At 47.7% G+C, this 24013-nt stretch overlaps 1 protein-coding gene and 1 pseudogene across 1 annotated transcript; both read left to right on the plus strand.

Moving 5' to 3' along the window:
• The first annotated feature begins 7231 nt into the window (after positions 1–7231).
• On the plus strand, positions 7232–8733 carry LOC130387567 (putative nuclease HARBI1; annotated as a pseudogene).
• Positions 8734–8761: 28 nt separating this feature from the next.
• Positions 8762–10762, plus strand: LOC130387568 (putative nuclease HARBI1). Its single transcript, XM_056596737.1, has 2 exons — positions 8762–8927; positions 9001–10762. Exons 1-2 carry the CDS (start codon positions 8816–8818, stop codon positions 9372–9374), a joined length of 486 nt encoding a protein of 161 aa, XP_056452712.1. The 5' UTR covers positions 8762–8815; the 3' UTR covers positions 9375–10762.
• The last annotated feature ends 13251 nt before the right edge of the window (positions 10763–24013 follow it).

Below are 24013 nucleotides of genomic sequence, written 5' to 3' on the forward strand. Positions count from 1 at the left end.
CATAATAAATGGAATCTTGTCAGGGACAGATTTGTCGGAGCCCCTAACAAGGGCAAGTCCAAGAAGTGTGGGGATGCTGCTGGGGGCCCAGAACATCCCATCTTGATGCAATTGGCGTTGCTGAAGGTGCACATCAGACACCAAAACACCTCGTCCAAGTTTGATGTAAGTATCTTTTATGTCTTCTTTATAAAATGATTAATATTGTTGAGTCGTTTACCTATTTACCGGGTCAATTGAAACACTTTTAATCAAACATACTTTAGAAATAAACTGTACAAGACTGAAAGCCAATCTTCTTTCACTAGCAACCTACATCTGTCAAATACAGTTCGATCTATAATCCTTGACATCTCACCAATGAAAATATTTTGCAAACAAAGAATGTTGTGTTGGAGTTTAGAGTTAATGATATATTTTGTATTTTTATAGACTCAAGATCAAGCGGAGGAGGAGGAGGCGGCGGAGGAGGCGGCGGCGGCGGAAGTGGGCAGTTCACAGCCTGGATCCTCTTCAGCACCACCACCAACACCACCAACTGAGGTGGGAAGCCCCCCCCCCCCTTCTCAGAGCTCTCAACCTGGAGCCACGAAGAGGAGGAGAAGAACTACAGAGGTGGCTCCGGATCCGGTCGATGCAGCATTGCTCGAAAGACTGCAGGAGTTGCGGCGTGAGGAACGGGACAATAAAATTGTGTTTAGCACTTTTACGGCCTACCTGAACACTGTTCTTCAGGACCTTCCAGCCACAGATGGCAAGAAGCTCATGAAGGAGATCCAGCAGCTAATGCTGACGTATAGATACATAAGTTATGTTCTGTTCCAAATATTTTGTTCTTTTTATTCTATTATTCTACGGTTATTTAAAATGTTAAGTGCCTTTGACACTGTTGCACATTTAATTGTTATTTATTATTTGTTATGTTGTAAATGTTTTGTTCCACATGTTCTATCTTTACTTAAGACCCCTGAATTGTATTGTTTTTGTACTGTTATTTAAGTTAAGTGCCTTTGACACCGTTGCACTTTGGTGTTAAAAATAAATAAATTAGCACTCTTATGACATTTGTTTGTTATTTATGTATGGTTATGCCCAGAGATTGTGTATACAATGTATGGCGTAAAGAACACATTTTATTCAAACAAAAAAGAGACCTGACAGTCCCTGACAGTAACACATACATTATATCAAACATCTTCAGTGTATTCATCTGTCCTTTATCGATGCCTCCAAAGCATTTGATAGTTAACCACAGGAAACTGTTCATGAAGCTAACACAAAGGGGCGTGCCTGGGTATATTGTAAGGGTTCTGATCTACTGGTATGTTCACCAGAAGATGCAGATTAAATGGGGAGGTAGTATATCGGCACCCTTTGGAGTTGGCAATGGCGTTAGGCAGGGAGGAATCTTGTCTCCAATTTTATTCAACTTGTATGTCAATGATTTGTCCATGCAATTGAGAGCCTGCAACACAGGGTGTATGACTGGTGAGATGTTGGTGAACCACCTTATGTATTCAGATGATTTGGTCATTATGAGCCCAAGTAGTGCTGGACTACAGCAACTCCTTAATATCTGAGTATGGATTAAAACATGACATTAAATATAATGCTAGCAAGAGTGCTGTTTTAATATGTAGAACCAAGCAGGATAAAAGGCTACATTTCCAAATGTCTGGCAATATTCTAGATGTATGTAGAAGGATAAAATACCTTGGACATTTTATAAATGATCAGTTGAATGATGATGATGATGTGTACAGACAATGCTGCAAACTATACGCCCAGGCAAACCCAATTGCACGCAAGTTCAGCTTTTGTTCAACAGAGGTGAAGGTAGCCCTGTTCAAAGCATATTGTACACCGCTTTACTGCGCTCAATTATGGTCAAGCTACAAGAAATCTAGCATGCAGAGGCTGAGAGTTGCGTACAATGATGCTATGCGCATCCTTTTAAAAATACCCAGAGGGGGCAGTGCCAGCCAGATGTTTGTCACTGCAGGAGTGAGCACATTCCATGCACTTTAAAGAAATCTCATGTTTAAATTTATGAAACGTTTGGAGGAATCTCGGAATGGTATCATTGTGGTACTTGTAAATCCCACTCTGAGCTGTGCTCGCTATACCTCCAGCCTGAGGGAGCACTGGCTGAAATGTTTGTATATTAACTGACTTTTTATATTTTTGTATTGTACATGTGCTATTTATGGACTTGAGTCTGAAATAAAGTTTTCATACGTACAGCGTGCCACGTCTGACATGCCTGTCCTGCCAGTCAATCCTGCCTGGCTCTGTGTGGAAGTTCTCTTTGAAGAGTTCCCTGACAGCAATGCCATCCTGGGTGGCTCTTGCGGCTGTGATGCGTCTGGTGCGAATAAGGTTGGTGTCTCCCTGGACCACCTGTCGCCATTCTCCAGGTGCACCATCCCTGTCGATCATTCCTGGGGGTATGTAGCGGTTTTGTTCAGGCAGGGATTGGTCTCCTTTTGAAAAAAATAAAAATTTTGGAGAGCCACACAAGCCTTTGTGACATCCTCAGCTGTGTCATTAGAACACTCCATAGCCCTTCCCAGTATTCGCCACCTGGCAGCAAGAATGCCAAAGGCATTTTCAATGACCCGCCTTGCCCTTGAGTGCCGGTAATTGTACACCTTATGGTCCTGAGACAGTTGTTGAGATCCTATTAACAGAACATTCTTATTAGAAAACCTTGGTCCTTCTTGAACCAATAATACAAATGCAGCAAGAGCTAAAGAGCATGCTATCGAGCCATATTAAGTCAGGTACCGTAAATGTATGCTTGCAAGTCCAAGGAGTTATGTGAAATAAAATAGTCTAGGTGGGCTAAAGTTGTGATTCTTATAATCAGAAGAGATGTTGCAACAATGGACAGAAGGTATTGCTGTCAGTGCCCTGAGGCTGTAGTTTAATAAAATAACTGATTCATTAGTTTTAATGTGTGTGGCAGTTTGGGTAATATACATTACACTAGTTAGCATGGAAGCACATTTTATTGTTGTAGTGGTCTATATAAATTGATATATTTTATTCGATAGACTACTCCATTCACTTAACTGGGTATGGGCGCATGATGTTGACCTTCTGGAGGAAGGCATCATCCGCAACAAAAACAGGCGGTGTCAGCACATCTGTCCCAGGCAGAGGCGCGTGTGGCGGCAGAGGGAGTTGTCCCTGAATGAGCTGCTTTCCAAATTCGTCCGACCAAAGACCCCAGCATCGCTTTCCCTGCCGAAGGCTCCGATGTCAATGAAGGTGAAGCGGTAATTGGCATCACAGACAGCCATCAAAATGAAGCTAAAAAAACCTTTATAATTGAAAAAGGTGCTGGCGCTTTGACGCGGACGTGCTTGCCATCAATTGCTCCAATACAATTGGGGTAATCCCACTTCGTCCAAAAGTCATCGCTGATAGCCCCACATTGTGCGACTTGCGGAAACTTGACCTCTTCCTTCAGCCAAGTCCACAGAGCCTGACACACCTCCTTAATAATATTGCTGACCATTGCATTGCCCAATTTGTAGCTGGCTGCCAGGGCTTGCTGGCTGATCCCTGGAGCGGCGGACATCCGAAAGTATTGGAAGTGCCTTTCGTCGTCTAGCTCTCTCATCGGCAAAACTAAAGAAACAAACTCGCCATTGATTCGACGGTTCTCATTGAGTGGTCTCACATGCCACTGCCGCGTACACTTTTTGCGCCTTTGTCTGCGATTTCGGATGAGACAAAGTAAAATCAACTCCTCTACAGATGCCATGTTTGAGACTGATAGATTTTGAGATTGTCGATGCTGGTATTTTTAGACAGGACAGGGCCCTCTAGAGGATGTACTGTATTGCGTAACATCCATAACAACGCTGAAACCAAACGGAGGTATGAAGGGTAGCTCCGGAGGCAACGTTTAGGGCGGACTGACGAATTTCGTCCAGATCCGGAGGTATGAATCGGCCTTTAGACTCAAGCTCCATCTGTCGCAGCCTCACGGCTGTGTCAGCTTCTATCTCCAGCTTCCTTACCTCCAGCTGGAACTTTAACTGTGCTTGCCGGTCCTGTGCCTTTTCCTGGGACTCCATCCTGAGACTGGCAAGGCGAACTTTGACCCGGGCCTCGTCTCTGGAGCCAGGACTGGCAGGGGATTGATCATAGCGGGGCAGCGTGTACGGGTTTTTTATTACCCGTCCACCTACCTTGCCTTCCACCCCAGAGGCTGCTTGGGCCTCAAGGTTTTGGCTACCCCCTGCTTCAGTTAGGGCGCCGTCGGCAAGCACAGGGAGCTCATCTTGCACTGGCAACACTGTTCCACCTGTTAGTTAGGGAAAGTTAGGTATTTTCTTTGCTATTTCCTGAAATAATTTATTACCAATAGCTTTTTTTACCATGTGTTCCTATAGGTGTCTAGTAACACCTCCCAATTTACCCACGGCCAAATCCTGTGGGAATCGCCTTGAGAGCCAATCAAAGTTGGGTGCCCAGAGAGGGCTTTGGTAAAAATAGTGAAATAAAATCTACCAAAAGTGCCTTTTGAGATGGCTTACTAGGGATTTTTAAGGATGCTGAATCTATCCCAGTCATTAGTTTTGAGTAAAAAATGACTCTCAAAGCGTGAAAATTGAACCCCGGTCTCCCGGATGTGAGTCGAAGACACTAGCCGCTGCTCCAAACAAAATTACTTTCTGACATGGTAAGTAAATCATTTTGCTTTCTAAATTTTTGTTGTTTATTTATTTATAGGCCCATACATAATTGTATCTCTTAGTTACAGCCTAAAATGAATTGCTAGCTAGCATCCAGCTTAAGTTAGCTAACATTAGGCTAATGTAAAATCTAGTAGCCTACCTTAGCTAAATAAACCATTGTAAATAGTCTCCGTCATTGATCAACATTTATTGTGTTGTAAATTGTGTCATTTTATAGTGGGCTCACTACCGTGTTCTTGAAGAAAGTAGTCCAATCCGGATCGCTTTTAACTCACTTTATTTGTTAAAGTATTTCGGTATGTAACTATGAAGCAAAAGGGAGGGAATTGTATCTAACACGTGTTAGAGAAATACCGTGAGCTAGTTCGAGCCCCGGGCTTAGGCCCGGTTCTCTCTGCGGGTCTGCCTATCAGCTCTGCCCTCCAATCACTCTGTCGAGCTTGATAAGGTCAAGTGGCCTATGTGAAGTGGGCGTGGCCGGTGTGACGTAATGGCTCCGCCCTCCTCACCTGTCTAAAGGTGCTGCTATCTGTGGCTGGAGTAGTTATTGCAGCTTATGTGTTCGATCCTGCTTCCTAGTGGCTATGTTGGGGCAGTTTATGTGCTTAAAAAGTAACACGTACGTAACATCACTATATGATTCAAAGTGAGATTATTGTTCATAGGTACACATAGGGCCCTATTTTAACGGTCTGAAACGCAAGTGAGAAGCGCCAAACGCAAGTAGCTTTGTGGGCGGTTCTATGGCGATGTTGCTATTATACCGGCGGATAAACGACTCTTGCGCCCGACCCAAATCTAAACAGGGTTGCCCTGAAGTAGCCTAATTACCCGTAGGTGAGGTTTGGGCGTAACGTGCAATAAACCAATGAGAGTGCCATCTCCCATCCCCTTTAAGAGCCATAAGCGCATTTGAACCTGACGACTTTATTAATATTTTGACAGTGCGTTTGCTGTCTCTTGATGAGACAGATACATGAACAAATTAATTTCAAACTTCAAATTGCTCAGTTTATGGCCAAATAATATGGCCTAATTCACCAATAGCATAGCGTTGCCTTCATTGCCATGGACTGTATTCTGCTTTATGTGTTTAGTTTGTGTGTGTTTAAACAGATGTATGCACACACGCGCGCCCGCTTTCATTCATTCTTTTTTAACACTCACTCTTTTTTAAAACGATTTCTCACTGTCAAAATACTCATCAATCCTAAAGTTATGGGCTTGTGCACAATGTCTGTCAATAAAAATATGTGTTTGCCCTACGGTGTTTGCAGATGCATTGATTTAAGTACAACTTATTACCGCTGCATCAGCTGTTCTTTTCCAAATAATTTAACCAAATTAGTAGGGGTGTGCATTGGCACTGCCCTCACGATTCGATTACGATTCACCAGGTAACGATTCGATTCAATTCGATTCTACGATGCATTGCGATGCATCACAATTCTACTGCACACAATAAGCCAAGTTTTTTCACCTTCAACTCCCAAACCTACTGCAATTAAATGCTAGGCTTTGTCCTTTCTGACATTGTCCTTATAAAAAGGATGATATATTTCATAAATTATTTTATGTTGCTCCACTTCGACAATCAGTCTCTCGTCGTCCATGTTGCCGACCCTCTGAGACCCTTTGATTGATTGACTGCTGACCTGGTGCCACCGTTCATGACGTTATGTTGATGGGAAGTTGTGATAGGCTACATGAGCTGAGTATTGTGTTTTATTTTCAAAAATTGACCGGATGCTCTATGGCTTTTTCTTTTTCACTTCCTGCCCGGCTCGATCAGCTCTGTTGAAATTGACACGGTTCAGCAACGGCTCGCGTCGAAAATAGAAGTGCTACGGAATGGTAGCACTGCGGCGCGGCACGCCACTTCTGGGGCGCTGCTGAGCCGGTGGAAATGGTTTCATTGATTAGAGTGGCAGCGATCAGCAGCGGTGACCGCGGCGCAGCCGTTCTGCGGCGCTTACGTCCCCGGTGGAAATCAGGCCAGTGTTGTTGTTGTTGCTAGCTAGCGCCGCCGCTTAGCATGTACTTCACAACTCTATTGTCCACTCAAGGCCCGAAAATAAACAGCGACATAATCGATTATGGCACGTTGCCGCATCGATGCTGAATCGTGCATGCCCCGCATTGCGATGCATAGCCGAATCGATTATTGTTGACACCCCTACAAATTAGGCCTACCCTAAACCGAGATTTTGTTTTGGAAGGCTGGGATATAGCCTACTTTGCTCGAGTTTATTATTGTCATTATTTTAATGCATGGCATAGCCTACTACAGCAGTGTTTCCCATACATAGACCAATATGTGGCGCAGTGTCACAGAATCAACACCGAGGATCAAAAAAATGGATTCTGCTTTTATCTATTTATTTATTTTTTATTTTTACACCATTTTGAAACATAAATATCGTTCCGTTCATTCATCTCCGCATAGCACGCTTTCTCCCTGTCATTCTCATTCACACACGCACACAGGTTCACTACCACTTATTGGATAAACCCGCGTATCACTGATATGTGCACACTGACAACGGATTCGCCCGCTCCTCCTCTCAACGCGCCTACAAAGGAAAACCCGAAGGAGCGGAATATTTACAATCGCAAGTCCCGTCAGGACTCCACCTCTAATGTTGTTGCCACTTTCTGTCATTCCTTCCTTTCAACTCATCATTTCAATCCAATACATTTTGAAGTATGAAAAAAAGCTCACGGAATTGTCTTTCATCCATCCATCCATAGGACAAGATGCTCAGGACCAACGATCATACAGGATGAAACGACGCAACGTACTGTCTGGGCCAAGTATTTCAAGTGCTGGCAGCTCCCCATCCCAAACCCTATCAGCACACCTGAGCCCTGTACCACGAAGCTCGCTTAGAGGGTTAGCGAGGTATGTTGAGCTCCAAGCCTGGGTTAGTTGTACCACAAAAGTCGATCTCTTTTAGCGTCGCTATATCACCATGGTGACTTATGCTCGCAACCAAACCTGGTCGGGAGCAGTTTTTCGGCTTAGTCTAGCCGGAGATCGGCTACTTAAATCGGCGTGCGCAGCTTCCTAGCCCCTCCTCCGACAATGGCGTCACCATTTTTGGGTGTTACCGTGGACCTCGGCGCAAGTATCGTACTGGCGTCTCTCCGGAGACAGAGGGTTTTTCAGGACAGAACTGATCCCTTAGCATTTTCTTTATGAGAGATACAGATTCTCATCAGATTCAGGGTATTCGTTATCTGATCGACCTTGTTGGACCGTATGTAGGCAATGCGACACAAAGAAGCCGTGCACTTACTGTTGCGCAGTGTGTCTGTGTTTCCCTGCGGTTCTTTGCCACGGGCACACATGCAGTTGGTGATGCAGAACGTATTAGCAAAAATACGGTGTGCCGTGCCATACACAAGGTTGTAGCTGCGCTCAATATTTTGCTCCATAGGTTCGTGGCGTTTCCCAGCTTCTTGCCAAGTCAAATTGTCAAGGAAGGATTTTACACACTTTCAGGTAAAATAAAAGCGCCATTATGAAGCATATAACAGTTTTAGTAGGCTACCTGCATGCAATTTCACTGCCTATGATAGGTCTATAGCCCAATAGGCCTACTTTACCTGCACATTCATGCTATGGATTGACTTTCTGTTCACAAAGTCAGCCTCATGTTCCCCTAAAGGTCCAGTGGAGGTAGCGCGTCAGTCTTGAATTTCTGCGTGCGGGATATTCGTCTCCCAAGTGATGTGCATTTATGTGTATGCTTAAAATGTCCCAATTCTTATGCCATATGGAATGGGACTTATTCACAAGGTTACGGAATAATGCCCAGTGTGTACACGTTTGCATTTGTAACATTCTACATAATCCCTTTAGGATTCCCCAAACTGATTGGAGCAATTGACTGTACGCATGTCCCCATCACTGGACCTTTAGGGGAACATGAGGCTGACTTTGTGAACAGAAAGTCAATCCATAGCATGAATGTGCAGGTAAAGTAGGCCTATTGGGATATAGACCTATCATATGCAGTGAAATTGCATGCAGGTAGCCTACTAAAACTGTTATATGCTTCATAATGGCCCAACTATTGTAACAGAAATGCCGTTTTCAGATGACTTGTGACCATCAACTCATGGTTACCAGTGTGGATGCGAAATGGCCTGGCTCGGTCCATGACTCCCGTATTTTTCGGGAGTCAAGTCTTTGCCGACAGTTTCAGGAAGGTGTGGCGCAATACACAAGATCACTAACTGTAAATGTCGATTAAGGCACTGATCACTTTTTTCTTTCTGATAGGCCGTTATGATGGAATTCTTGTTGGGGACAGAGGGTATGCCTGCATGCCGTTCTTAATGACACCATACGGCGACCCACAGAGTGAATCGGAGGCACAGTTCAACAGGGCCTTAACCACATGCCGGGTGAGGATCGAGATGACCTTTGGAATCATCAAGGCCCGCTGGAACTGCCTCCGTGGTTTGAGGGTCAAGCCGGAGAGAGGAAGCCAAATCATCACGGCATGTGTGGTGCTCCACAATATTGCAACAATTCGCAAAGAGAGAGCCCCACATGTGCCATTGGTGGCAGATGATGTGGTGGACCCCATCACGGTGGATCATCCCACAGGAACGGCGGTCAGACGGGCCATCACTAACCAGTTCTTTGGTTAGTTTTTTTGTTTCGTTTTGTTACCCTCTTGGAAGGATGCGTTTGTTTTTTAGTTTTTTTTAGGGCTGGGCAAGTCAACGCGTTAATTACGCGATTTATTTAACGGAATTATTCCAAATGGACGCACGTTCTCTTTTGGAGCCTTTTTTTCCCCATTTAGATTTTACAAGGTCTTGCCCACAGAATGTCAACATATCAGAAATGATTTTCGTTTAGTTTCACTTACTATACATTCAATTACACTTGCAGGGTCCTGCCTGTTTACAATTCCCTAATCTGTGGTGTTCCGTAAATGTCATATTCAACCCATACACTGGGTGAAACTCTCTAGATCACTTGGTCTATTTTTTGCTTATTAAGTAGGCTACATTTGGTATGAATGTTAATGTGTCATTCCATTTGATAATCTCATAACTTCATTTTGACTTTTGTTCAATAATAAATCTTTATTAAGGACTCAGATGGTCCACTCACATCCAACATACACACACACACACACATATGACACATTAAAATACATACTCAAAAGAAAATACTGTACTAAAATAGGTGCAAGCTATCATGCCAATGCTTTCGAAGCCTGGATGTGAACCGATAGCCCATCATAGGGTTGGTTAAGGCTATAATGATGCTATTTTCTGATGAATCCATTCGACACATGAAATTAAACATCAACTTTCGTAACAGTGCCTGACATGTCGGTACATTAGAGGACACAAATAGCTGGCTAGCACTGTGCCACCTAGGAACACGGAGCAACAACCTCATGGCATCATTATATGCCACTCTAAGCCTCTGCATACTTCTCACTCTGTAAGAGGACCAGAGATGAGCTGTATACAGCGGCGTGACATAAGCCCTAAACAAAGCACACTTAACATCAGTGGAACACATGGAAAATTTCCTCAACATCACGTTGGCCTGTGCATATATTTTACACCTTTGACGACGAATGTCACCGTCATCCATGAGATCATCTGAGAAGATATGTCCTAGATATTTTAATTCCCTGCATATTTCTAAGGGGCCATCTGCGAGGTGGAAAGCAGGAAAAGAGGATTTTTTGTCCTCTCTAGATCTCACAACAACAACCTTACTCTTTTTGAAGTTATAGTTGATGTCAAATTCTCTTCCATATTGTGTGCATATCCTCAACAGCTCTTGTAACCCAGCAGAATATGGACAAAGTAAAACCAGGTCATCAGCATACATGAGATGATTCACAACTTGATCTCCCACAATACATCCTGTTGTACATTAATTTAGCTGTCTTGAAAGGTCATCAATATATACATTAAAAAGAATAGGGGATAATATTCCTCCTTGACGGACCCCATTCGCCACATGAAAAGGATCAGAAACAGTATTATCCCATTTGACCTGGAATGTTTGCTGAGCATACCAATACATTAGAATTCTGACAATATATTTAGGAACATCTCTCATGAGTAGTTTTTCAAATAGTTTTGCATGGTTGATTCTATCGAATGCCTTAGAGGCATCAATAAAACAGAGAAACATAGAGGTGTTTTGGCGTTGATATTTAGCAACAATCTCCTTTAATGCATAAATAAGCCAGTACTATGTTTTGTCTTGAACCCAAATTGATTGTCTGTAGTTAATACATACATTTCGATCCTATTTAAAATATTTTTTTCCAGCACCTTAGACAAGGGCAATTGGCCTATAATTGTCCATGCTGTTTAATTTGCCAGCCTTCTCCTTAAGCACAGGAACCAGCAAAACAGACAAGATGGAATCAGGGAGAACACCATGCACCATGATACCAGAGAAACACATGGCTAACAGTGGAGAGAGCCTATAGCTGGCATGCTTAAGATGCTCTGCAGCAATACCATCTGTACCACATGTTTTGTTGTTATCAAGCATCTCAATAGCATGTGCCACCTCCGCTGGCCTTACTGTAACACTACTCTTGACACAGTTGAACAGCTTGATATAATGCTCACGCCATAATTTTGCAATATTATCTGAACCAGAGATACCTTCAATGTCGTATGGTAAAGACGTTTTATGGTTATTCATCACTTTGATTGCTTTCCAAAAGCCAACATAGTTGTTCTTTTGTAGATTCCTAGCAAGCAAGTCCGCTCTAATAGTATTCTCTTTTGTCTTAATATGACGAAGAGCATATTTATATCTGGCATTAGTTTGTTTTTTACACTCAAACACATCACCCTGTCTAGGCCTTCCTGCATCAATCCAAAGTTGAAAGGCTTCCCTTGCTGCAGCATGGTGTTCAGACACATACTCCTTCCACCCAGGTTTGATATTAACCACCATCAATAAATACAATGGACGGAAAAACATTTGCTCTTGTTCAATTATTTTATGTATTAGCCGTCGCATCGCCATGCAGTTGCTGTGAAAGTAGGAAAAAGAACATTAGGCCTATTTCAGTAGTCAGTTGAGCTTCACCAAAGAAAATCAAAAAAATAGCCTACCGAGGAGCTGGATCTCGAGCTTCAATTTCATTTTCACCAAGACTTTGATGTCGTTGTCCAGCTCCAAGTTGCGCTTGTACAGCGCCCTTATAGTGTCTGTTCCAATCTAAAGGAATTATGGGTCAATCGTAATTCAGTTACCGTGGTCAAAGCCTTGTGGCGCACTTTACAAAAGGAATAACCTAAATAAAAACCTTGTCTTTCGCCCGAGAAGGCCTTGAGAAGGTTGAGGTTGAGGTGGAGGTGGATGGCTCATGATCATCCAATGCCATTTCCCTCTATAGAATAAATGAGTAATGTGAAACAGTTACAGCACTGCTCGGTTGAGTTTCCCCATTGCGATGGCTCTTTAGAAAGTTCAAAGATGGCCCCACGTTCAACGTACATTAACCTTGGTTAGTCAAGTGCCGTGTTGTCCATTAGGCCTATCCCTTACATAACCGCTATATCAGTGACTCAATTAGGCCTAGGCATTTTTTAATCTACAAATTCATATTATAGCTGTGAGAATTGTTACGAAAAATCACCTCCATAGTCGCCCTGGAGTCACAGGCCGACAGTGTTTCCTGCAAGAATCAGTGACACCTATTATAGGACATTCTTTCAAAAAAATTAAACATTTAGAAGAATATCTGACACTGCTTTGATAGTTATATAGGCCCTACCTCTGATTGGAGATTAATTGTCGGCGGGTTCTCCAAAACAATGTTTGTACCTTCAACTAAAAATGACACGATTAATTTACACTCAATCATTTCACATTTGATTAGCAAGACAATTATTTATGTCCATTGCCAATACATGAATACATTCTCGTTACAAACGGGTTCGATGTCGAGGCAATGGGGTCAGACGACATCCCCCCTTCCACTCCTACCATCATTGGCCGACCTTTGTTGTTGGCGAGAGCCAACTCCTCCGGGATGGTGAAGGGCGGTGGAGCGGTCCCCCTCCCAGTCGTATTAATTTTTGTTGTTGTTTTATTTGCTACAGGTAATCAACATGAGATTAAAGGTTGGAGCCTAGGCCAATGCAAATCATAGGCTAGATTCACCTGAAATTATTACAATGGATGCTTCCAACTTACCACATTGAATTATGTTTTTATATTTATTTTTCACTTGGGCCCATGTTCGTAGGTTCGTGCTGGCACCACATCTATGGGGGTAAAAGGCATGATGATAGGCCTACATGATATTTTTTAGACAATATGCAGAATCTTTTCACTTACGCATTAACACAATCGGCTATTTTTTGCCAGCACGCAACCCTAGCCTTATTATGGGCAACCGTGTTCCCCTTGGCTGTAATTTGTTGTTTGAATTCCTCGTAAGAATTCATAATTATGCATTGCTCGTCTTGAGTGAAATACACCGCTCTTGCTCGATCCATTTTGCAGAAGTGAGTCAAATGACGCAAGAAACGCCCCTTTTATGTGAACGCGCATTGAACCTAAAGCGGAAAACCTGGTTCAACTAATTTAATCTAAAGTGAGCTTCGTGGTACCACTTAACTCTGATTGCGAGTTGCGGCTCTGTCGAGCCAGGTTTTCCTAAGAAAGCCTGGGTATGTTCAGCGAGCTTCGTGGTATAGGGCTCTGGTCTACCTTGGTCCGTGGATCTTCTGGCCAATCGATTTTCGTTTTAAAACCAGGAAATGGAAAACGGATAACGAGCCGTCTCCCGTCTCGGAGTCGGAAGATGGGAAACGAGGAACGAACCTATTTCCCATTTCCGATTTCAAAACGGGAAACGGGGAACGGGTCGTTTTCTGTGGTTCGTGTGCGCGGTTATGAATGGAAATTCGGGTAAATAAAAACAGGGGCAATTTTCCATCACTGATTTTGCATTAATATGAACCGGAACTGGTTCTGTTGTATGTGCTGATGACCAGTGTTGCCAGGTACGCGGTTTTACCGCGGAATTGGGCTACTTTTGAAGTGTTGCCGCAGGTTGAATTCTTTGTCCGCTGGTTCGGGTTAACCAATTTTGCATGGCAATTACATGAATATCTTTAAATATAAAAAAATATTTTTACCCAAATCCTACCAAACTGACTCCAGATCAGCACGTACACATATGGACCTGAAAAAAGCTGAATTTACTTTAATTCAGTATATACTGGCCTATTCTAACGTGCGTGGTGGCTGTCTCCCCCGCTACGCCGATACTCTTCACCCCTCTCCCTCTTTATGGCCTGATTCCACCGGACGCGTTACGGCAGCGGCACGTCTTGGCCGCGGTCACCGCAGCAGATAGGTTCCACTCTAATCAATGAGACCATTTCCACCGGGCGCGGCTGCGGAACGTCTCAGCAGCGTCCCAGGAGCGGCGTGCCGCGCCGCAGCGCTATCATTCCTATTTTTGCCGCGAGCCGCTGCTGAACCGCGTCAATTTCAACAGAACAGATCGATCAGGGCAGAAAGTGAAAAAGTAAAAGCCATTGAGCATTCCGCTCAATTTTCAAAATAAAACACAATAAATAAAACACCAACATTATTACGTCATGACAGGTGGCACCAGGTCAGCAGTCAATCAATCAAAGGGTCTCAAATCATCCTTTTTATAAGAACAATGTCAGAAAGGACAAAGCCTGGCATTTAATTGCAGTAGTTTTGGGAGTGGAAGGTGAGTAGGCCTACATTATGGTTTAGGATTATCGCGGGATCTCGTGATCTCGCGTGAATACGGCTGGCTCGCAAGGCAGCGTTGCGCTGCCGTAACGTGCCCGGTGGAAACATAGACATCTTATAGATAGACGGAGCATTGGCTGCTGGGACGCGAGAAATACGGCCGCCATCTTGGAGTGGTCAACCGGGAGCAGCAACAGCAGTAGAAACAGGATGCCGGGCTGTTGTTCAGCGTATTCCTGCTCAAATCGGCGGACAATCCATAATAGGAATCGGGGGATTACTTTTCACAAGCAAGATTTAACATTACCGTACTATTGGTATAATTAGTATTGAATAATAAAACACGCCAAACCATGTGGCCTTTATCATAGCTACACGTATGACAAAAAACCGCATGAAAATCTGTGGTATTCAGTGAGGTATGATTAATTAAATGCGCTGACAGTTCATTGCTCCAGCCAAACGGATTACACTGAGTGGAGCGGATGACCACTCCAAGATGGCGGCCCCGCGTCTCGTCAGCAAAGTCGTGTGCCGCAGCCGTACCAGAGCCAGACCAGAGCCCAAGACGTGCCGCAGCCGTAACGTTGCCGTAACGCGTCCGGTGGAATCCCGGTGTTAGAAGGGACGCAGAATGACCAGACTGAGAACCGGGATTAGGAACGCATAACGGAGAATTGAGCCTTCCTTGTTTATTTACTGAATCGTTGCTTAATTGTCATTGCTGCTGCTTCGTTGCCACTTCCGCCGACTTGGTTCGGGGCTCTGTCTGCTGCCCCTGGTCGGCTTGCCTCCAGCTGTTAGCCCCGTGTCCCGCTGCTGCTGTGCGTGGTGCGGTGTGTGCCTGTGTGTGTGCCTGTGTGGCTGCCGCTCGGGTGTGCCGCTGCGAGCTCCGCCTGTGCCCTATACCACGAAGCTCGCTGAACATACCCAGGCTTTCTTGGGAAAACCTGGCTCGACAGAGCCGCAACTCGCAATCAGAGTTAAATGGTACCACGAAGCTCACTTTAGATTCAATTAGTTGAACCAGGTTTTCCGCTTTAGGTTCAGTGCGCGTTCACGTGAAAGGGGCGTTTTTTGCGTCATTTTTCTCACCTTTACGATAGATCAAGAAGTCTATATGCGTATAAGTGAAAATATTCTGCATATTGTCTGTAAAATAACTATGCCAAATGCAGAATTGTTCGCCATTAATCCAAATAGAATGATGATGATTTAAAAATGCATAAGCGACGTCCATCCTGCCTTATTCTATCATTTAGGGAATTCACTTTAAATACACCCTATGTAAGAAATGTATCGCATGTTTTCAACCACCGAGAGGTAGCGGCTGTAGCGTAGTGGATTAGTATAAGACCCGAACGCCAGCGACCGGGGTTCAAATTCGCCGGTCTATCATCATGCATTTTACCCCCATAGATGTGGTGCCAGCACGGCCTTTAAAATATGGGTTCAAGTTCGAAATAAGCACAAAAATATAATTCCATAAGCTTTAGTGAATAAGCATTCCATATGCATGATAATTGGGACTTTTTAAGCTTCACATAAATTCGCGTCACTTGGGAGTCGAACCCCCCGCGCAGATATTCAAGACTGACGCGCTACCTCCACTCTAGCACTCTGTCACGGAGACACAATGCGCAACAGTAAGGATTGTCTACATAAGGTCCAAAAGGACGATCAAATAACGAACACCCTCTTATGAGAATCTGTATCTCTCATGAAGAACCCAATTTCGTTTGTTTGCACAATGACAATAAAGTCTGAAATGTGAATATCGTCAGACAATGCCAAGGGATCGGTTCTGTCCCGTAAAACCCTCTGTCTCCGGAGGGACGCCTGTACGAGAAGTGCGCCGGGGTCCACGGGAACACCCACAAATGGTGACGCCATTGTAAGAGGAGGGGCTAGGAAGCTGCGCACGCCGATTTAAGTAGCCGATCTCCGGCTAGACTAAGCCGAAAAACTGCTCCCGACCAGGTTTGGTTGCGAGCATATGTCACCATGGTGATACAGCGACGCTAAAAGAGATCGACTTTCGTGGTACAACTAACCCAGGCTTGGAGCTCAACATACCTCGCTAACCCTCTAAGCGAGCTTCGTGGTACAGGGCCCTGGACTCATCCCTGGTTTGGAGTGTGTGTGTGTGCGTTTTGAGTTAATCTCTTAAATTTTGTGTCGTTGTTCATTTAATTTTCATTTGGAAGGGGAACTTCTCAATCTGAGCCCTTGTTTATTTTTGTTTAAATAGGGTGACCAGATTTGAGTTTGTGAAAAAGAGGACACTTCGTCGCGGGGGAGGGGGGGGGGCGAAAACATGGGTATTTTTTTCTTTAGATCGTCCGTGAACTTACATTTACGTTTAGGCATGGCTGCAAACAGTGGCGATCCTAGGTCCAATTGCACCCCGGGCAAGATTGTTGACGGGGGGGGGGGGGGGGGGGGGAACGTGGAACGTAAGGGAGATACCATTTCCAGAACTTGGAAGGCCGTAATAACCATAGACATATACAATGGTAATAACTAGTAGGTTATGTGAAAGACCCAGAAACACAAATATGCGACGAGGCAAAAAAAAATAAAAGGATAATAATAACAATAATATATATTGTTGGGAAAAACGGTCTGTCTAGTTACTGGATCAGATAAAATGAGACGGAGAGGTAATAAAGTCTATCGGCACGAGGACCTTGGATTTATTAAGTAAAGTGGCAACGGTTATACAGAGTCATAAAGCGTGAGAAATCGAATATGTCTAAGTCCCTAATCAGCGCTGATGGTTCGTCCAGAGCTTCGCCTCCGTGGAAGGTCTGCTTCAGAAGAAGGGGCAGAAGTGTCTGTGTGATACAGTTTTATGCTGTATCTTCCTCTTGGTGAGGTGTGTGCGTTTGAGACGTATGTGGTTCTGTGTGTCTTTGCGTGACCTTGGCTCTCAGGCCCTAGTGTGTCTCCTCGTGTTCTTCCTGATGGGGGAGCGCCTCAAAGAGTCTCCTGATTGTGGCCCTCCCGTTCTGAGGATGAAACAGTGCTTTGCGTGACCTTGGCTCTCAGGCCCTAGTGTATCTCCTCGTGTTCTTCCTGATGGGGGAGCGCCTCAAAGAGTCTCCTGATTGTGGCCCTCCCGTTCTGAGGATGAAACAGTGCATTGTCTGAGTGTTTACCATTTGCCTGGCGGAGAAATGGGGCCTTAGCTCTGGCCTCGACCTGACTATGTTATCATGTGTGTGTTATGTGTTTAAAAGTTGAATGTGACTGCCATGTGTTGTGCTCATCAGGCGTTAAGAGTTGACTATTGTAAGGTGACTGCCATGCGATGTGCTGATCAGGCTGGGGTAGGAGTTAGCTATATTTATAATGTACATGTGATGTGCTCAGCAGGTTATTTTGCCCAACATATCCCCCTCAAGTCGTCGCAAGACGACTTTTACTCATTAGGGATACGAGGGATAGGACTCCAGCGCGGGACTATCATTATAACACTTTTAGAAGTAACAGAAAGAAGGCAAAACAATCATAAAAACAAACAACCATGAGTATGGGACTAAAATAAGTCGCTGGACCGGGTGTATGGGGAAACCACGTGGGAGAAACGCCACCCATGCTTCAGACATGGGTATGCCATACACACCCCACCTAGGGGGTGGCATCCACCCCGGCCTTACATCGCGAACAGACAATACCAAATAAAGTGGCAGCAGGTGATACACAACAAAACCAACACCAAACCATAACAATAACAACAAAATGCAACAATAAAACTAACAGTAAACAATAACGATACAAACAAAAACGCAACAATCACACAAACACTACACCATAACAATCACAGGAAAGAAATGCAACCATGAAATGTGTCCCTAAATAATAATAATAATATCAGAAAGATATGAGGTGCATAACGAATGGCAATCCCCCTCAACCCATCCCTAGGTGACCACACACTAAGGATGTGAGGAGGAGTTAGCTGGTCGTGTAACAATAAGCAATCACACGCATGGGGTATCCAGGGTAGGCACGGGGCACGGGAACAACTGAAACCACGGAATAGCCCTGAGCGTCATCACGGGCAGGTGGACGCAAGGCGCCACCTGAGCATTAGACCCTTTTATTCAACTGCGCTCAGGACCTCATCTGATAAACGGGCAATCAAGGCCCCTGGAATCTCGCCCGTGTGTATCCCCGAGCTCCATCTAGTGGGACAGCGATATACACAACAACATTTACGTTCCCGGCGTCGGTTGCGTAGACGCGGGCATAGATATGGGAGCGGCTAAAAACAGTGGAGCGTACAGAAGCAAATACAGCCAGGGGCGCCCTCAAGCCTTAAGGGAACGGGCCGCAGTCCCTGGTGCCGGAACGCAGATCCCTGGTCCGGGCGACGTGGGTGCATCAGGTGGGAGGGGGGTGGTGCCGTTGGCGGGGACGGGAATGCGGGAATGGGGCAGCCCACCTGGAGAGGTTACTAGCACGTCATAGGCGGGGGGGGGGAAAAAAGGGGGTGTCGTGGTGGGGTTTCAGCATACGGTGGTGGAAACAGGACGCCGGGGCCGTGCACCTGGAGAGGCCACTAGCACTCACGGGTAGATGTCCGGCTCGGCGAAGACACAGTCGAGCTCGTACTCAGGCACCATCTGGTCATCCAGGGGAAGCTCGTCCAGGCAATCCAGAAGGGGCATGAGGGGGGCTGCTTCGGAGTAGGGAGGGGGCTGTTGTTTCTCCTTTTCGAGGGCCGTGGTGATGAGGCGTGAGCAGAGGGTGCGGGCACAGGGGATGCAGCAACACCCGCAGCAGACCACAATCCCGACGAAGCAGGCCAGGGATGTCAGGACGGCCATGAGAAGGCCCTTCCACTTGCCGAACATGTCGGTCATCCATTTCTCCATGGGGTTGTCGATCCCAGAGTCCTCTGCCATCTGGACGGAAAGAGCTCGAAGGCCGGCCAGGGCCCTTGTCACTGACCCGTCAGGGGCCGTGTTGTTGGGAATGAAGGTGCAGCACTGAGCCCCAAACATCGAACAGACCCCCCCTTTCTCGGCTAACAACATGTCTAGGGCTAGACGGTTTTGATACGCCATTAGAGAGGTGGCGGCCAGTTGTGAGGCCAAGCCTTCTACCGCGTCGCGAGTAAGGTTGGATAGGCGCTGGACGTTGTAGTGAATGTAATTAATGCGATCTACGTTTTTGTTGGGGGTGATTGGAAATATGGCAGAGATAAGGGGTATGTTCTCGAAACCCGCGGCGATCTGATCTGCTAACTTAAACTGGTTCGGAACGCCCCGGGGAATGCCTATGCTATCCATGTACGTGGGGGTGTTCTTGGTTAGGTCAAAGTGGTCGGTGAGAGCGGAGTCGCGGCGGTGTCGAGAGGTAGTTTGGTTATCGGGCCCGGGCAAACCCCGGGTAAAGAGCGTGACGGGCATAAGTAGGCGCACTATAATGCAGGTTCCGGACCAGTGTGCCGGGAGTGTAAGTCTAAGGGTGAATTTGTCACAGGACCAGAATAGGTCTTGGCGTCCTAGGCCCGGTTCGGTCATGTTGGGCCAAAGCGTAACGTTCGTGATGGAGTGGCACCACGATGGTGGTACCGCCCCAACATTTACCGCTCCGGCCCTGGTGATGCAAGAGTGGGTGTACTCCCCAGGGGAGTACACCGGGGGAATTGAGTCGTTAAGGCCGGGTGGAAACAGAGAGCTAAGGAGGCCGCAGCCGGCCGGTTCGGGGGTAACAAACAGAGCTAACATGCAGTGAGAGCCGATGGGGTCGCTGGTAAAATCGAACAGTACTGGGGTCGAGATTAGATGGGGGCGAGCTGACGCACAGGCTACGCAGTCGGACAGCCCCTGGAATCGGACCGTAGCAGCAATCCAGCTAAGCCATGCATTATCGTCTGCGTAGCCGGTCGCGAGCGCGATGGAATCGTGGGTGGGGAGTCGCCCCACGGTATCTAAATCAAAAATCGTGACCGGGCCGTCGCGAGTCATTATGGGTCGGACGGGGGGTTTAGGAGTTGTCCCGATGGCCCTGGAGGCTGGTGCGGTGGGTGTGGTGGGGGCCATCCTGAAATTTATTTTCAACAAGGCCAGCGTGTCCGGGCCGGAATGGTATACCCCGAACGCGAGATAGGCAGAGTCAGTGTCCACACCGCACACCCGAGCCGACCCGAATTTGGGGTTACCCCATCCTTGGTACGGGTTGCTGGTAATGTTCCTGAGGGTAAGGGTGATTCTGCCGTTGCCTTCCCGAGAGGAAGCCATTCGCCTGTAGTGCGGCCGTCGCGTGAGGCCTGTGGAGAGTCTGAGAGCGGTTAGTCACATAGTACCCCTGGTGCTTCCCTGTCATCCATAGTACATTTCCCCACCCTCGACACCAGCGCTGGCTTATGCTGTAGTCCGGGGACCTCATTACCCCGTTGCCCTGGACTCCCGATAAGGAACCCTTGGGTGCATCGCAGATGTATGCATCGTACTTCTCCCAGGCTGCGGGTCCGCCTACGCACGGAACGACGTCGCATAGGAGGAAGGTATAGGCGGCGCTGGAACCATAAGTATAGGTTAGGGATAGCCCACCGTATTTGTTGAGGCAGGGGTCGCTGGGGGATTTGGCGGCTTGCAGGGGTGTCTGTCTCCTGCGGCGGTGTGGACTCTGGGTTGGGGGTCCCGATGAGGGTTGTGTCGTCGTAGACGGGGGCTTGATGGTGGGGGACCTCCCCGGGATGGCCGTATGGAAGTCCACTCCCCACAGGATGAAGAAACCCATCATGGCCCCGGCTATTCCTACCATGCCGATGATGCAACGTCTATTGGTCCGGGCCTCCTGTGGCGTCAGTGGTAGTCTCATGGTGCAGCCGTGCGAGGTCGCGTTGAACGGTCGCCAAGGTGCGGTCATGCGGGTTGTCGGCCTTGCGGGTGGTAGACAGATGGTGCCAGCGGGCGCCGCTCCTTCCTGAAAGGGAGACAGAGAAGGGGGTGGCCAGACGTACCTTATAGGGGCCTTCCCACCGTGGCTGAAGGCTTTGTCTCTTGTGGACCCTGACCCAGACCCAATCCCCGGGATTAACGAGGACGGGGTCGGGATCTGCGGGGGTCGGGAGGGAGGTGACCTGTGTGTACAAGGCTCGGGAGGCGAGAGTCAGGGCCTGTACATATTCTAAGAGGGCTTCATCATAATGGTCTAGTACCGGGCCCCTGGGGGGAGAATGTGGCCCGGGCATGGGCCTACCTGTCACTAACTCGAAGGGGCTAAGCCCGCACCGGGAGCTAGGATGGGAGCGCACGCTGAACAACGCCAATGGGAGAGCCTCTATCCAGGTCATCTTTTTCTTAGAGGCGTAGCCCGCTAGCTCTTCCTGCAGCAATTGTTGTTGCTGGGGACCTGTGTCCCCCGGGTGAACTGCCTTTGCGATCACGCTTTTGAGAGTCCGGTTCGCCCTTTCCACCAGTCCCTGGCTCTGGGGATGGTAGACGGAGCCAAACCGGTGTGCTATTCCTAACGCGGCCTCTACCTCCTGCAATTTGGCGTTAGAGAAATGTGACCCGTTGTCCGAGCAGAGTAGCTTGGGGTAACCCCAACGGGGAATGATGTCATTTAACAAAATTTTGACCACGGACGCGCTGTCTTCACGTTTGGTGGGGAAGGCCTCTACCCATTTGGTAAATCTATCGACGATCACCAGGAGGTAGCGTCTCCCTTGAGCGCGGTTGTCCGGCCCCATGTCGGTGTAGTCTATGTAGAGTTCTTGGAAGGGTAGTTGGGGAACTGGGAAAATTCCTCTGGGGGGTTTGTGGGTTGGGCGTGGGTTGTGTATTTGGCAGGCGTGACAGTCCTTGATCACTTCCTGGATGCTGGCTTTCATTTCGGGGTGCCACCAGTCTCGCCGGATTGTCTCCATTGTTGCGTTGGTGCCCTGGTGGGTGCGGGAGTGGTGTGACCGAGCCATGAGAGAGAGAGCTCGGGAGCTGAGTGCCGGTTTGCCATCTGAGTAGCGGTAGATTTCGGATTCGTCCCGAGTGCATCCTCGTGCGATCCAGCAGCTCTTCTCATAAGGACCGGCGTGTTCTTGCATCTCGCCAAGGTATATCAGGAGGTCGCTCATGCTCCTCGGGTAGGGCTCCCCGTCCTAGGGGGTCCAGCAGGGAAAGGACTAGCGGCGGTGTGTAGCCCCCCGCCTTCTTGGCGGCGACATCGGCGGCGTTGTTACCGCGGGTGACCAGGGAGTCTCCTTTTGTGTGGCCCTGGCACTTGATGATGGCCACAGACTCTGGTAGCTGGATGGCGAGGAGTAGGCGGACGACGAGGTCCCTGTGCTTCAGGGGCGCCCCTGTAGAGGTCAGCATACCCCGCCTTTCTGCTTGGGTAGCGTTGAGATGGCAGAGCTCGTACACGTAGTTGCTGTCGGTGTAAATGTCGAGGCGTAGGCCCTTCGCGGCTTCGAGGGCTACGACCATGGCCAGTGAGTTCAGCCCTTTGGGCCGAGGGATACTCCGGGAGTATCCCCGAGTGTCTGGTGTGGCAGACCCCTGTCGGCCCCTGTTCCACCACCGCCCAAGAGGCGATGTTGGTTCCCAGGGCATCCTTGTAGCAGCAGCCGTCGGTGTACCACACTGCTTTGGGTGTTTCTAGGGGTGACCCTTGGAGGTCTGGTCGTGCTCGGAGTTCCGACAGGATGCGAGGCGTGCAGTTGTGGGGGGTGCCGTCCGTGTCTGCGGGATACTCTCCGGTCATATTCACTCCTTTCGTCGAGTAGCTCACCGAGGGATCTGTCAGGGCCTCGGTCAACCGGATCTGGGTGATGGCGGCCGACAGGGTGAAGAGTGAGCTATCCACCGCAGCCTTAACTCCGTGGGTGGTGTGCACCACCGTGGGGTTGTTCATGGTGAGGAACTGTGTCTTTCGTAGGGCGATGGCGATGGCCATGAGATGTCTGGCGCAGTGAGGGAGTCCTAGGCCCGGAGTGGGCAGGGCCGAGCTGTGGTAGTGGAGGATCCTTCGGGTGCCTGCCTTTGCCTGCCAGAGGGTGGCCGCTACATTTCCGTTCCTCTGTGTGACGTCCAGATGGAAGGGGGTCGTATAGTCGGGGGCTTGGAGGGCGGCGGCTGAGTGGAGGGCCTGCTTCAGCTGATGGAAGGCGGTGTCTTTTCCTGGGTCCCATTCCAGCGGAGCTCGTAGGTGTCGGGCCCCGGCTGTGGTGACCATCTGGCGGAGTTCGGACGTTCGTTCTGTGAATTCCGGGAGGTACTGGCGGCTGTAATTGCACAGGCCCAGGAAGGCCAACATTTGCTGAACCGTGGCGGGTTTTGGGTAATTCAGGATGGTTTCTCGGGTGTCCTGGGTTATGTCTCTGGTGTCTCCTCCGATTAACCTCCCCAGGAATTTCACCGTGGGCCGCACAGCCTGTAGTTTGGGCCGCTTGACCTTGTACCCTGCTTTCCCTAGGGTCTCGAGCAGGATCTTGGTGGCGTTCACACAGGCTTGTCTGGTAGGCGCAGGCGAGCAGGATGTCGTCTACATATTGGACCATAACCACTCCGTCGGGAAGTACAGTGTC

Source organism: Gadus chalcogrammus, chromosome 8, assembly GCF_026213295.1.
Source record: "Gadus chalcogrammus isolate NIFS_2021 chromosome 8, NIFS_Gcha_1.0, whole genome shotgun sequence".
In the NCBI taxonomy this organism is placed as follows: domain Eukaryota; kingdom Metazoa; phylum Chordata; class Actinopteri; order Gadiformes; family Gadidae; genus Gadus; species Gadus chalcogrammus.